At 38.1% G+C, this 15,187-nt stretch overlaps 1 protein-coding gene across 2 annotated transcripts in view; it reads right to left on the bottom strand.

Annotated features, from left to right (window-relative positions):
* Positions 1 to 64: 64 nt before the first annotated feature.
* LOC115232493 (chitinase-3-like protein 1) overlaps positions 65 to 15,187 on the bottom strand; it is a 32,706-nt gene continuing 17,583 nt past the window's right edge. For both annotated transcript variants that reach the window (XM_036512312.1, XM_029802394.2), the window contains exons 7-11: positions 12,195 to 12,380; positions 6,337 to 6,453; positions 2,922 to 3,076; positions 1,301 to 1,368; positions 65 to 259 (exon numbers count right to left, since the gene is read on the bottom strand). In XM_036512312.1, the coding sequence (XP_036368205.1) occupies positions 105 to 259; positions 1,301 to 1,368; positions 2,922 to 3,076; positions 6,337 to 6,453; positions 12,195 to 12,380 (681 nt within the window). In that variant the 3' untranslated portion in view covers positions 65 to 104. The remainder of the gene's footprint in view (positions 260 to 1,300; positions 1,369 to 2,921; positions 3,077 to 6,336; positions 6,454 to 12,194; positions 12,381 to 15,187) is intronic.

Here is a 15,187-nt window from a genome sequence, read left to right as displayed (position 1 = left end):
AAACAAAGAAACAGATATTGCAAAGAAAATATAAATTTTAAAATAACCAAGTGAAATACTTATATTTGTTGATAGCATGTTTATTCTGTAAAAGGAAAATGGAGTTAATGATGGTCATAATTACATGCGTGAATACGTGGGTCCCAAACCAAGGTTGGTGGACATGTGTAGCGGTAATCACGTCCTAAGTAACAAACATGGAAAACATGGCGGTTGTAGGGGTCACCAATTATCACATTCACATTTGGTGGACAGATAGCTGTTGGAGAAAAGAAAAGTAGCTTCTGTTATATTTTGTGAAAAAGTGTAAGGTTATTTATGGTAAGAAAATTAATTTGTTCTTAGGTACAAGATAACAGATTAACATATACATGGAAGTGATTTGAAGAAACATTAATCATTTTACCAAAGGCTGTTTAAGAAGTAAAAAGAAATTCAAATAGGATCTTATACCCAGTTGGGTACTTTCTTTTCACCCTGTTTAATGATTTGGATATGAATTTCTTTTGGTTTGGTACCAGGTCAATTTTAGTTAAAGTAACATATAATCAACCCAATACAATTTGTAAACTTAGGCAAGTGAAATGGGAAGTTGACCCCCCCACCACCACCACCACTATATTTGAATAACAAAAGTTTCAAAGTTGTTACTGTTTAGGATTCAGTACAATTTTCATCCTATTACTGGTATCTTGACTACTTTTTCTATATTACTGAAATTATCCTGTTGTTGTAAAACTTCTCTGAAGAGAGATACTTTATTGGAATGTGAAATATTGTTCTTGAGAGCTATCTTGTCTTGAGAATTCTTCTTGTTATCATCACTCAATATTGGAAGGTTAAAAATAAGCTTTATAAAATGGAAATCCAACTGGATTCCGCAGGTTAAGACAGAAGATAGCATCAGTAAGACCGTATTTCCAGTTTGTCATTGACATTGATGCTGTAAAGCCAAACAATCTGTTTGTGAATTTGTTATTGACTAATACATATTTTTGAATATGGTGCTGTGGGAGAGATTCAAGTTTACTGTTGAGACAGTGAACAGCTTATATACTGTGCTAAGCTAAAATCCTCTTACGGCTTTAGAGAAGGCAATGGCAAAATAATGCAGCATGTTATTCCTTGAATTAGTGAGAAAAAGCCACAATTTTCAGAGATGTCCTAATAACTTATAGGATATTATTTCTAAGAGTGTCTTGGTATTTTTTTTTACTTAGGTAGCGCTAAAAATACTTTCATAAAGCTCCCCGTCTTTAGTAAAACAAAATTTTAAAAAATTAACAACGGAGGATATTACAGTGTGGAATATTAGGTGAACGTGTCCATATTCTTGGAGTAGTGGCTCGTGGTCTGACTGTATAGGATCTATAAGAAAGTGAAAAATGCAACATAATTTAATAGATTTCAACAGAATACTCACACATACTCACACACACACATATATATAGACACAATGCATATATCTGGGAGCACAAATAGAAGAAATATCTGTACTCAACCCATGCCAGCATGGAAAACAAACGTTAAAGGATGATGATGATGATATAGTTTGGGAGCTGATAATTTACTCCATCACTTCTCAGAGCTTCTCATTATGTACTGTTTTTCAGGTAACCAAAAACGAGTTCCTTTTTGTCATGAAGGATTGTACATTCTAATAGATTTGGAGAAGCAGTGTAGTACAAGCATAACTAAGAAGGGCAGAGGGGATATTTATTTGAGACAGCACTTTACACATGTATTATGTTGCATATTTCATGATGAGTGGCAAAACAAGGACTTCTTTGATGGCACAAATCTCGTTAGACCACAGTCTCTGAGTGAATCCTCAACATCAAATTGAACGATTACAGCCAAAAGTTCAAGTGAATTTTGCTTTGCTATTGGTTTCACCTTTTTTGCATCTACAGTTCTACACTTCCCTCACGCTGTTCAACCTGGGCATTATACATAAACTCACCTGTGATCAGAGATACACATATCATCAGCCACCAAGGGACATGCTCAACTGGTAAAGGTCAAACAACTGACAAGCAAATCTGTGGTATTGAGCAAATCTTTGCTGTGGCCCATCTTTTATACCAAGATCAAAACAATGTACGTGATAACACTTCCAATCAGTTAAGATCAGGAGCCATGAAAGCCACTACCTGCTACTGCATCAGGGCATTTATCATTATTATTATTTATTATTATTATTATTATTGAGTGAGAGAGCAGAGCATGCCATCAAAATGTACGAAACCTAGTTTACCCATCATGACTATTTGGCTGATAATGGTACACCAGGCACATGCATCATAACCATATGTGCATGACATGGTGATCTCGTATCAAAATAGCATATGACTTTGCAGGTGGGGCCCAGTTAGAATTTTCTTCAGGTCGAGTAGCCCATCTTGCTCAAAAGGTCCCTGAATAAGGGTTGTTTAAGGATGTTGAACGAAACACCCATGTTTCCATAGGTGAATTATCCAAGCCTCAAAGAATTCCTCTCAACAACACATGGCTATGATGCTCCCCCACTACTTCTGCTCATGATCAGAGATGCAGATATTGTCAGCCACTAAGGGACATGCTCAACTGGTCAAAGTAACTGACAAGCAAAACTGTGGTATTGAGCAGAATATTTGTTGTGGCCCACCTTTTATACGAAGACAAAACAATGTACATGATAACACTTCCAATCAGTTAAGATGAGAAACCATGAGAACCAGTCCTTGGTCCTACATCAGGGAATTTATTATTATTATTATTATTATTGAGCATCATTGGGATATGTTTTTCCAAAGTGTTAAGGCATAAGAAAGAAAGCGAATAAAAGATAGAATGGATCTGGAATAGAATCTAAGTAGATCCTTCGACAGTTTAAAATCATATACGAATAAGTTTTAAATGAATTAGTGATAAAAACGAACCGAAAGGTAGTTGGCCTACGATTATGGAGTGTCAAAGAAGATACTAGCGTATTTAACAATGGAAAGCGGCCTTGCCGACATGCATTGTCGAAGTCGTCAAAATCCAGTGACCAAATCATGGCACCAGCTAAATTCCTGCTCACAAGGTAATTGGCCTGGAATTAGAACAAGAAATTTAAGTTTTGATAAACATTTGGTACATTAAAGATAATTAAACAATTCTAACTGGGAATTGTTGAAATTCACATAAAAATGCAACTTTCAACAAGACATTTTTCTGTAGATGATGAAAAAGATAATTATTTTTACGTCATATATTTTTTTAATGACATATAGTTACAAATTTCTAGAGGAATTGGGAATGAAATGATGAGAGCTGAAAAATTGGTTAACAGGTAGAGAATTGTAAAAGTTGGAGGGGTATCGGAAAGCCTGCTCAGAGTTCAACTTTGCCATTTGTCCTTTCAGGTTGATAAATAAAGTATCAGTCCAAAGCGGTGCTCTGATAGAAGCGTTTTGAGTGTCAGACAGGATGTCTTGTGTTATTTGCTCTGGACCTATGCATTCTGAGTTCAAATCTTGATTTTGTTATCGGAATTAGTGGATTGTAACCAAAAGATAGAACCACTAATGGGGAAAAACAAAGGGAAAATAGTTTCCTTCATTCAATAGGAAGGTCAGCTGGCACCACCATTAAAAGGTTGAACACACGTGTTATCACTTTAGCACAAGTGTGGCACAGCTTTAACATTAGTTGCTGGGAAACCTTGAATAAGCAGACTGATAATTAGAAATATTTCAGGTGTGGAAGCAAGGATTAGAATCGAAGGCCCTTAGAGTCAACCTAGCTAAAACCAAAGTTCCTAATATGTAGGAAGGCAAACAAACCACAAATCCCTTCAGGTAGATGGCCCTGCTCGATCTGTAGAAAAGGTGTAGGTAGAAACTCTATAAGATGTACCCTGTGTAAGCTATAGACACATAAAAGGTGCAGTAATATCAAAGGTAGGCTAACTGGGAAGATAGTTTGTGTATGTGGCAGATGCCCAGGAGAATAAATAACACTGAAAATGTGCAGAGAACAACTTCTGCCACATTCCAGGGAGAAAAGTTAGAAGTAGTTGATAGCTTCCGTTACCTAGAGTAGCAGAGGTGGATGCTCTGAAAGTGTAGCTACTAGAATAAGAATAGCCTGGGCAAAGTTCAGAGAGCTCTTACCTCTGTTGGTGACAAAGGGCCTCTCGCTCAGAGTAAAAAGTAGACTGTATGACGCATGTGTATGAAAACCATGCTACATGGCAGCAAAACATGGCCATTACTGATGAGGACATGCATAAAGCTTGCAAGGAATGAAGTCAGCATGCTCCGATGGATGTGTAATGTCAGTGTGCATACTCGACAGAGTGTAAGTACCTTGAGAGAAAAGTTGGACCTAAGAAGCATCAGACGTGGTGTGCAAGAGAGATGACTGTGCTGGTATGGTCATGTGTTGCGAATGGAGAAGGACAGCTGTGTGAAAAAGTGTCACACCCCAGCAATAGAGGGAACCTGTGGAAGAGGTGGACCCAGGAAGACCTGGGATGAAGTGGTGAAGCACGACCTTCGAACATTAGGCCTCACTGAGGCAATGACTTGTAACTGAGACCTTTGGAAATATGCTGTGCCTGAGAAGACCCAGCAAGCCAAGTGAGACCATAACCCGTGGCCTATGCCAGTGGTGTAACCAGCCCACTTATGCGTACCTTTCCTTCTTTGGACACTAAACTCTGCTTGTGAAGGCCTGTTGAGGCAAGTGAAATCAAAATCAAATTCGATGACAGCACTGTATGACTGGCATCCGTGCTAGTGAAGCACTGAGTGCACCATCCGAGTGTGATCATTGCCAGGGCAGCTGACTGACTCCTGTGCCGGTGGCACATAAAAAGCACCATTTGAGTGTGATCATTACCAGCATCGCCTTACTGGCACTTGTGCTGGTGGCATATGAAAAAACAACATTCGAGCGAGGTCATTGCCAGTGCCACTGGACTGGCTCCTGTGCAGGTGGCACGTATAAAACACCATTTGAACATGGCCATTGCCAGTACCGCCTGACTGGCCCTAGTGCCAGTGGTATGTAAAAGCACCCACTACACTCTTGGAGTGGTTGGCGTTAGGAAGGGCATCCAGCTGTAGAAACTCTGCCAGATCAGATTGAGCCTGGTGCAGCCATCTGGCTCGCCAGTCCTCAGTCAAACTGTCCAACCCATGCCAGCATGGAAAGCAGACGTTAAACGACGACGATGATGATGATTTAAACCGTGACCATTCCACCTTTTAAAAGATATTCAGAACAACATTATCCCATGTATCCCTAAGCTTTTTAAGACAGTCAAATGTGATTTGAAGGAGATTTGACTGTTATTTTTAGTAGGTTATGTGATCACACAGAGGTTCCCATGCTGTATTGATTAACTGAAGAGGACGATGTAGGATTTTCAGTAGAACTTGAAAAGTACATAAATCAATTTTTTACAGTAAAAACGAAGTCATTTTAAAGAACATTAAGGTTTACTTTGCAACTTTGTGACTTTCGCATGATTCATTCCATTATTTTTGCTTTACCAAATTAGAGAATGTTTAGGAGGATGTGAACATTATTTTCAAACGTGAAATGTGACAAAATAACTGTAATATTGATTCTACACAAGCTTGGTTTGTCTTCAGCTCAACTCTAGTATTATATTAACATATTACTTTTACTTGTTTCAGTCATATGACTGTGGCCCTGCTGGAGCACCACCTTTAGCCGAACAAATCGACCCCAGGACTTATTCTTTGTAAGCCTAGTACTTATTCTATCGTTCTCTTTTGCCGAATCACTTGTCAAGTGATGGGGGTGAGGGGCAAACACACACACACACACATACATATATGACAGGCTTCTTTCAGTTTCCATCTACCAAATCCACTCACAAGGCTTTGGCCAACCTGAGATTATTGTAGAAGACACTTGCCTAAGGTGCCACACAGTGGGACTGAACCCAGAACCATGTGGTTGGGAAGCAAGCTTCTTACTACACAGCCATGCCTGTGCCTATTTATGTTTTGTTACTTTAATTGTTTAAACTTTGGTCGTCTTTTTTTGCAATGTGACACCATTAAAAGCGTAGAAGACAAATTTAACTTCTGGTGATTGTGTTGACTTGGAATACTTTGGAAAGAATCCACTACAATTTAATTATACATTCAGCTTTAAATAAATGAACAAGATCAGAAACTGTTTAATTGGCTTTGAATATGGAACAACATTACTGACACGACATGGATTGTTAAATCTTTAACCTGAATCCCGAGTGAATTGCAACCCAATTCCCAAATAAATAGTTGGGAACTGGGTTCCCAAATAAATGGCTTTAACAATCCCAATACTTACTTTCAGCCGCACACTCTCTCTGTTTTCATATCCAACCCATTGATTTCCTCGGACAAGGTAAGGGACTTGATGGTCATTATCCCAATGTCTCGACCATGATTTTTCTTCTAGGCATATCTACAACATCGAAATAAAAGAGAAATTTACACATGTAGCTTTGGCACTAAGAAATTCACGTTTCTAGGAGAGACAGAAATTACTAGAACTGACAAAAATCAAAATGAATCTTAATGAGAGATGGAGAAAATCCACTTAGAGATAAATTCTTCAAATCAACAACTATTTCCATCGTTTCTGTTCCAAATTGATATGTCTCTTTCTAGTCAGCACATACTATTTTCGAATTGCTGCATTGAATGAATTATATATATATATATATATATATGTAATAATAATAATAATGAAATTATTGTATACAGTGCTCAGGTGCACCACAACTTGTCAGAAAGTGCGTATAAATTGTATGCAGTAATGTACAAATGTCTGGAAAGCGAACAGTGTATGAGTCAGATCCATGCTTGCGTGTGTATGGAGGGGAGAAAATCAGGTGTAGTGTTGGCGAATCTCAGGAATCATGGAAGTTTTGAAGGATGCAGTGCTCCAACAACTAACAACTGATGCCGGCAGTTTGTTCCATGCTTCAGCAACTCTTAGCGTGAAAAAATGTTTCCGAAAGTCATGGGAGCTGTGCTGTTTTCTGACTTTGTAAATATGTCCACGGGTGTTAGACGGGTGAAGTTTGAAAAGGTGCTCAGAGTTATTGTTTGTAAGATGGTTAATAATTTTATGGGTGTCTGCCAAGTCAGCAGCCAGATGTCGGAATTTCAATGTGTCCATGCCCAGGGAAGTAAGGCATTCAGAATATGGCAAATGCCTGATGGAGGGTATTCTTTTGGTTGCAAGTCGCTGAACAGCTTCCAGACGATTAATATCCTGGACAAGATAGGGGTTCCAGACCGGTGATGCAAATTCCAGGTGAGGTTGTACCATAGCTATATAAAGCCGCAGATAGATAGCCAGAGAGCGGCTCACAAAGGACTTGGTAAGTGATGCCAAGACACCCTCAGCCTTCTTGGCAATTTTAGCGATGTGTTTTGTCCAACGCAAATCGCTGTCGACAATAACACCCAGGTCACGTTCACATGAAGACTGTTTGAGATGAGTGTTGTGGAGGGAGTAAGTAGACGCTGGGTTTTTCCTCCCAAAATGCATGGTGGTACATTTGTCCACAGCCAGCTTGAATTGCCAGTCCATGATCCACTGCTGCATTGTGTTCAGGTCTGATTGCAATAGAGATCTATAGTGTACAGGATCTGACCTCTTTATTTCGAGGTACAGCTTGATGTCATCTGCATATTTCAGCACTGTGTCATTCTTTAAGTTAGCATCTATGTCATTAACATATGCAACAAATAAAAGGGGGCCAAGAACAGATCCCTGTGGTACACCAGATGTCATCTCATAGGGTGAAGAGTGCTGTCCTAGAACAGTGACAACCTCTTTTCAGCTGAAAATAAAGGACTTCAACCAGTTATAGAGATCGTCTCTTACACCCATTGCAGAGAGTTTCACCATAAGTCTTTTGTGTGGCACAAAGTTAAAAGCTTTAGCAAAGTCCAGGTAAACAACATCCACCCAGGATCCACGATCAGTAATTTGGGTAATGTCCTCAAGAAACAGCAGCTGGAGTTAGGAATAAATCCAAATTGTGACGGCTGGATGAGACTGTGAGACTTCCAGAAGTTCCAGGGGGATTCCCTGACAAAGGATTCCATCAGTTTGGCGATGCAGCTAGTAAGACTAACGAGGCGATAGTTGACAGGCAATGTGCGGTCACCTTTTTGAACAGAGGGGTAACACTGGCAATTTTCCACTGCTCTGGAGTAACACCGTTGTCAAGACAGAATTGGAAGAATAGTGAAAGTTGGCATAGAAGAAAGTACCCACCACGTTTGAGAAGTAGGTATGTAACACCATTGAGACCAGGAGAGGCACAGTTGCGTTTATTCTTAAGGTGGCGTTGTAGTATTGCTGGTGTAAATTTCATAGTAGATACAGAGTCCGGTGTCAGAGGTGATGAAGATGGAACATTTTGGTCTTTGACAGTAAAGATGCCAGCATAGCATCCAGCAATGATTTCTGCACATTCTTTGGGATTGACAGTAATCTGCCCTGAGTGGGAATTGCAAAGGGGACCAACTGGAGAGTGAGGTCTCTGCTTTGAGTGTACATACTTCCAGAACACTTTGCTGTCAGGGTTGGTTGCTATGCGTTGTTCGAATTCAAGCACTGCCTTTTTTGTTACCTATATATATATATATATATATATATATATATATATATAATATATATATATATATGTATGTATGTATATGTATATATATATATATAGATTTGCCATTTATCAGCTGTCGTTTGTTGGCTACCTATATTATTGTTATTATTATTCATTTTATTAATGATAATAATAAATATCTATATAAATATTTTCAAATATTTATTCTTTAGTATACATATGTATGTGTGTATGTGTCTGTATGCGCGTGCGTGCATACATTTGTATGTGTGTGTGTACTCTTTTATTTGTTTCAGTCATTTGACTGCAGTCATGCTGGAGCACATCCTTTAGTCGAACAAATCGACTCCAGAACTTATTCTTTGTAAGCCTAGTATTTATTATATCGGTCTTCTTTGCCGAACTGCTAGGTTACAGTGATGTAAACACACCAACATTGGTTATTGGTTTTCAAGCAATGGTGGGGTGACAAACACCAATGCACAACACACACATATATATATATATATAGTTCAGTAAAAATTTAGATTCAGTTGAATATGGTACTTAAGTTAAAGGCACCAGGATTTAGTATGGTATTATCCATATAATGCAAAATGGGATTATAATCAAAATAAGCAACAAGGATATCCAGAGGTAATGCAGTACGATCGTTTCATGCAACTCTATTTAATTAAACAATGCAAGTTGATGAAACTTGTTTCTCTGTCTACCTACTTACCTTCTTTGTGATGTTGGTTAATGGAATAACTATAAAATTGGATCTTTTAAATTTAACTAAATTCTATATTTTTATGCAGCTGAAGATTGCTCTACACTTTAAAACAGAGGTAATACTTGCATTGTTTAATTAAATGGAGTTGCATGAAACGATCGTACTGCATTACCTCTGGATATCCTTGTTGCTTATTTTGATTATATATATATATATATATATACAATGGGATTCTTTCAGTTTCCGTCTACCAAATCCACTCACAAGACTTTGGTCAGCCCAAGGCTATAGTAGAAGACACTTGGCCACGCAATGGCACTGAACCCGGAGCCATGTTGTTGGGAAGCAAGCTTCTTACCACACAGCCATGCCTGTGTCTATATATATATACGTGTGTGTGTGTATGTACATATATATAGTGAAGGTGCATCGCTTAGTGGTTAGGGTGCTCCACTCACGATTGTGAGATTGTGGGTTCGATTCCCAGACTGGGTGGTGTATTGTGTTCTTCACCAAAGCATTTAATTTCACGTTGCTCTGCGATCATTCCAACATCTGACATGTGGCACCCGTTGCACCTGTACAGGTAATGTCGATCTGATGGAGGGAGTGAGCCTATGTCTACACAAACATTTGATTACTGTAAACAAATCCATCTGTGTTGCTGTTTGGCAAAGCTGTAACTTTTGGATTACAATCCACATGCCCAGCTTCCATACAGTTTCCGTCAACCCAATTTCACTGACAAGTATGGTTTGCTATCATATGGCTCTAGGAAATGACATTGGCCCATGACACTGCATTGTGGGATTGAATTCGAGACCTTTATAACAATTATATTAAGAAGATACGTGTCTGTGGAATACTCAGCCACTTATGTGTAAATTGAAATGCAGGTTATTCAGTTGATTAAACAACTGAATCCTATTCATCGAGTGATGGCGATCCCCCTCTCACACACACATGTACATACATACCTATGTATGTATGTATGTGTGTGTGTGTGTGTGTGTGTTCTCTTCTGTTTTTAATTATTCAAATTCTTCCTCTGAAAAAGCAGTTGGATTCTAACAAAGATACAAAGCTCCATTGTTGGAATGTAGGATGACGAAAAGGGGTCACATTTTACACCTGAGAAAAGTTTTGCATATTGTTGTATCTGTTCCAATTACGGATTGTATTTGTAATGTAGGAGTCAGTCGGTTGATTTCTTTTTCTGAAATCCCTCGCTTATTCAGATCGTCACTGAGGTATTTGCTCACCTAACCAAGTGCACCGATTATTATTGAATATATAAATATGAGCTTGTAATCTGGATATAGAAGCTGGAGATTATGTGATTATATATGTAAGTTTTGAAATTAAACCTATGAAGAGAATAACTCTTACTTGACGAATCACTCAAATTTTGGTAAATATTGTTCTCTTTCGAGTGGAAGATGGAATATTTTGACATTACAAAGTATTAGTGGCACAAGTTGATTAAAATAGCGTTGACCAGGAACCAAAACCAATTCGTGAAGTCAGTTTCCTGTATATTTGTCATTTAACTAACTGTATTTACCGAAATATAACAGATTGAGCAAAAAGTAAGCAACGTTTTGAACCATGAAGAATTTGTAACGGATTTTTGCAGAGTTTTGAATATTTTTAAACATTTTTTTGCAATTGTCTGATGATACAGACATAGTCTTGCTCAAATGCATCAATAAATTAACATTGATATTTTTTGTTGTTACGATCATCAGAAATGAAACTGTCAAAGCGTGATATTCAAGCAATTTTGTTATTCAACTTCAAAAAGGGATGTAAAGCAGCTGAAACTGCTCGCGATATCAACAGAATGTTTGGTGAGGAAATGACCAGTAAGTGGTCAGCTCAAAAATGGTTTAAATGATTTTGCGATGGAGACCTGAGCCTTGGAGATTGGGAGCATAGTGGATGGCCATTTGTCATCGATGAGATTGAGAAAGATCTGTGAAAAAACCACTCAAGAACTGGCAAAAGAACTTCAAGTTAGCCTGGAAACTGCCTGCAACAATTTGCATGTGATCGGAAAATTAGAAAAGCTCGACAAATGGCTATCACACAATCTGAATGAAAATCAGAAAATGCGCAGATATGAAGTTTGCTTGTTGCTTCTTCTCCGTGACCAGACCAATCCATTTCTGGTCCATATTGTAACTTGCGATGAAAAGTGGATTCTGTACAATCATAAAAAACGTTCTTCGCAGTGGTTGGACTAAAATGAAGCATCGAAAAACCTTCCCTAAACCCAAGCTCTTCAAAAAGGTTATGGTAACTGTTTGGTGGTGTACTGCGGGCTCACCCACTACAACTTCTTAAAACTCAGAAAAACGATTACTGCAGAAATATATTGTCATGAAATTGCCAAAATGAATGACAAATTGCTATTCCTCCATCCCAGACTGGTCAACAGAAGAGGGCCAATCATTTTTCATAACAATGCTCGACCACATGTTTCACTAATGACGCTTTAGAAGTTGAAGGGACTTGGCTACGGAGTTCTTCCCCACCCAGCTTATTCCCCAGACCTTTCTCCTACTGACTACCACTTTTTCCAGCACCTCGATGGTTTCCTACGAGAGAAGGAGTTCAAAAATCAAACCGATGCTGAAAGTGCATTCAAAGAGTTCATCAACTCCAGAACTCCAGATTTTTATGTTACCAGAATAAACAAACTTGTTGGCAAAAATGTGTCGATTGTAATGGTGCTTACTTTGATGAATAAAATTTCCGCATTGTTGAAATATATTGTGATGAATTTCATGTTTCAAAACGTTGCTTACTTTTTACTCAGCCAGATACAAATCAAACAGAACATACTTCCTGATAAGACATAACGCCAGATGAATGTATTATGGATCCCGGATTTCCTGCTCTTGCTGCTGGTGCCATCATACCATTAAGCTGGCCATCGACTAATGTAAATGATCGTCCGTAGAATGGTATTCCCATAATAAGTTTGTTTGCAGGAGCACCCTTTGACTTCCAATAAGTAACAGCATAATCCTAAATTAAGAAGGAATATATGAAAAAAGCTGTTGAAGAAAAGGCAAAAATAAAGGAGCTCTTACCTCAAGAAGAAATCAAAACACAGAATCTAGCTTCATTTGAAAAGGATCAACAAAACTCGTTAGTCGTACCTACATGGGAATAGTGCCTCAATCTCTGGCTAAAAAAACTATTCCCTCTCGGAGATCATTACCACACGTCTGTTCTCCATGACATCTGACATCCACTAGATCTCTCTGTTTTCTAACTCAATAATATATATACATATATATATATAATCAAAATAAGCAACAAGGATATCCAGAGGTAATGCAGTACGATCGTTTCATGCGACTTCACTTAATTAAACAATGCAAGTATTACATCAGTTTTAAAATGTAGAGCAATCTTCAGCTGCATATGGAATTTTTAGTTAAATTGAAGGAGAATAAAATCTTTTAAAATTTCTATAACTATTACATAAATTCCATATATCTAATAAAGTTATTAAGTTGTATACTTAATCTACAATAAGTTTTAAGGAATATCTATTTCTGCAAGAATTCTACTACACTGAATTCCCCCCCTCTCCCTTCTTTTTTTAACTATTACCCCTAACTGGCCTAAATTATTATGCCCCATATAAACCATACTTCATTCTTGAATACTAAATTTAAATATTCCTAATTCTAAGAACTTTCATCTTGGTTACCTCCCTTCCATTATATTTTAAAATATTTTAAAGGTTTTTTTTTTTGATATGTGTGCTAATTAATACCTTATTTGCTAGTAATATTCTCATAAAAAGTTCTTCTAAATCCGCTTAATTAATATTCAAAACCTGATAATGAATAGATAATAATATTTTTATAATGGTCTTATTAGTAATAAAATTTTTAACCAATAGTTTGATAATTTCTTCACCCGATATTAAACACTAATCTTACACGACAACTCCCATGATAAATGAATATTAAATTTAGTCTAGTAATTATAAAATTATAATGCAATTATTAAGTATTTTCTTATAGCAGCTTACCTAGCCTATTATAAAATAAGCTAGGTACATCCTATAATAAGTTTTTAGAATGCAAATCTAGTCTACCCCTTATCTACTATATTCTAAAATAATTTTATTTTACAATTTGCTGATTTAAATTTCCTTCACTAAAATTTGAAACCATTTTTTCTTACTCATTTACCCACTATATCATCTTGCTCATAATACATTTCTATTAGATTCACACTTAACCTATACAGAACCATACTGCTATAATTCACTCTCTATTTTATAGCACAAGTAAATACATTCTAAAGTCATTATTTTATTTATTTATTTTATCTAGTTTCAGCTCACGAGCTGTGGCCATGCTGGGGCACCGCCATTTGGTGTTGCTACATGATTTTACTTCACGAATGCTTTTTAGCAACTGCCATTTAGTGCATGAGAGAGTTCGATGCAGCTGCCCTCATCTGCACCTCCTGCCATGAAGTTGGTTCATCTGGGACACCTGACAGGAAGAGATCCAGTCCTATTTTAAAGACATCTGCATCCACCCCATGCAGGTCCCTCAGGTTCTTCGGGAGGATATTGAAGAACTGTGGGACTCTGAAGCCCAGGCTATCACAGTATCTTGTCCTACATCTTGATGGCAAATTTGGAGTCCTTGGCACCACGCAGTGGCGCCCAGTTCTGGCATTTGCGTAACTCTCAATGCCAAAGTTTGGGACAAGTCCTTCTAGGATCTTCCAGATGTATATTATGGCATATCTTTCTCACCTACGCTCTAAGGAATAGAGTCTTAATCTCTTGAGTCTTTCCCAGTAGCTTATATGCTGCACAGAGGCTATCTTCTTCGTGTAGCTTCGTTGGATCGCCTCATGTTCTGTGATCAACTTGACATTGGATGGTGACCATAGCTGAGAGCAATAGTCAAAGTGGCTTAGGACAAGTGTCCTCCAGAGGACCATCATGGTTTCCTGGTCTCTTGTTCTAAAGGTTCTAAGAATCCAACCGGCCAGCTGCCTACATTTCATTGCCAATTTAGCAACATGTACATGAAAGGTTGCGTCATCACTCATGTAAATACCCAGGTCACACACTGATTGTGCCTCTGGGATTGCAATCCCTCCAGGTCCAGTGTATTCATTGGGTATTGCATTTAGTTTTGCATGCTGATAGCATAAAGCTTGAAACTTTTCAGCATTGAACTGCATGCTATTCTTTTCAGCCCACTTGTATATTTTGTCCAGCTCACATTGCAGGTGCTTAATGTCTTCAGGGTTCTGTATTGCCTGTGAAACTTTTGTATCATCTGCATAACTTGTGATCGTGGCTCTCTGCATGGCTGAGGGCATGTCTGAGAGGGCCATTATGAAAAGTAGTGGTCCCAAAACAGTGCCCTGTGGAACACCGCTCACTATTTGCGTGTTAATGGAAGTGGCCCCATTGGCTACTACCACCTGACTTCTATCCTTCAGAAGTCATGAAGCCATTCTCCCAATTTTCCAACTATGCCAAGATAATAATAATAATAATAATAATAATAATTGTGTACAGTGCTCAGGTGCACTACAACTCATCTAAAGTGTATATATAATCAGGTGTAGTTTCGGCGGATTTCGGAAAGCATGAGGGCCTTAAAAGATGCAGTGTCATGGCAGTCAACAACTGACGCAGGCAGTTTATTCCATGCTTCAGCAACTCTGAGCGTGAAAAAATGTTTCCGAAAGTCATGGGAGCTGTATTGTTTTCTGACTTTGTAGGCATGTCCACGTGTGTTAGACACATGGAGATCAAAAAGGTGTTCAGTGTTGTTGTTGGT

This window comes from Octopus sinensis, linkage group LG2, assembly GCF_006345805.1.
Source record: "Octopus sinensis linkage group LG2, ASM634580v1, whole genome shotgun sequence".
NCBI classification, from domain to species: Eukaryota; Metazoa; Mollusca; class Cephalopoda; order Octopoda; family Octopodidae; genus Octopus; species Octopus sinensis.
This window is presented reverse-complemented; position numbering and strand designations above follow the sequence as displayed.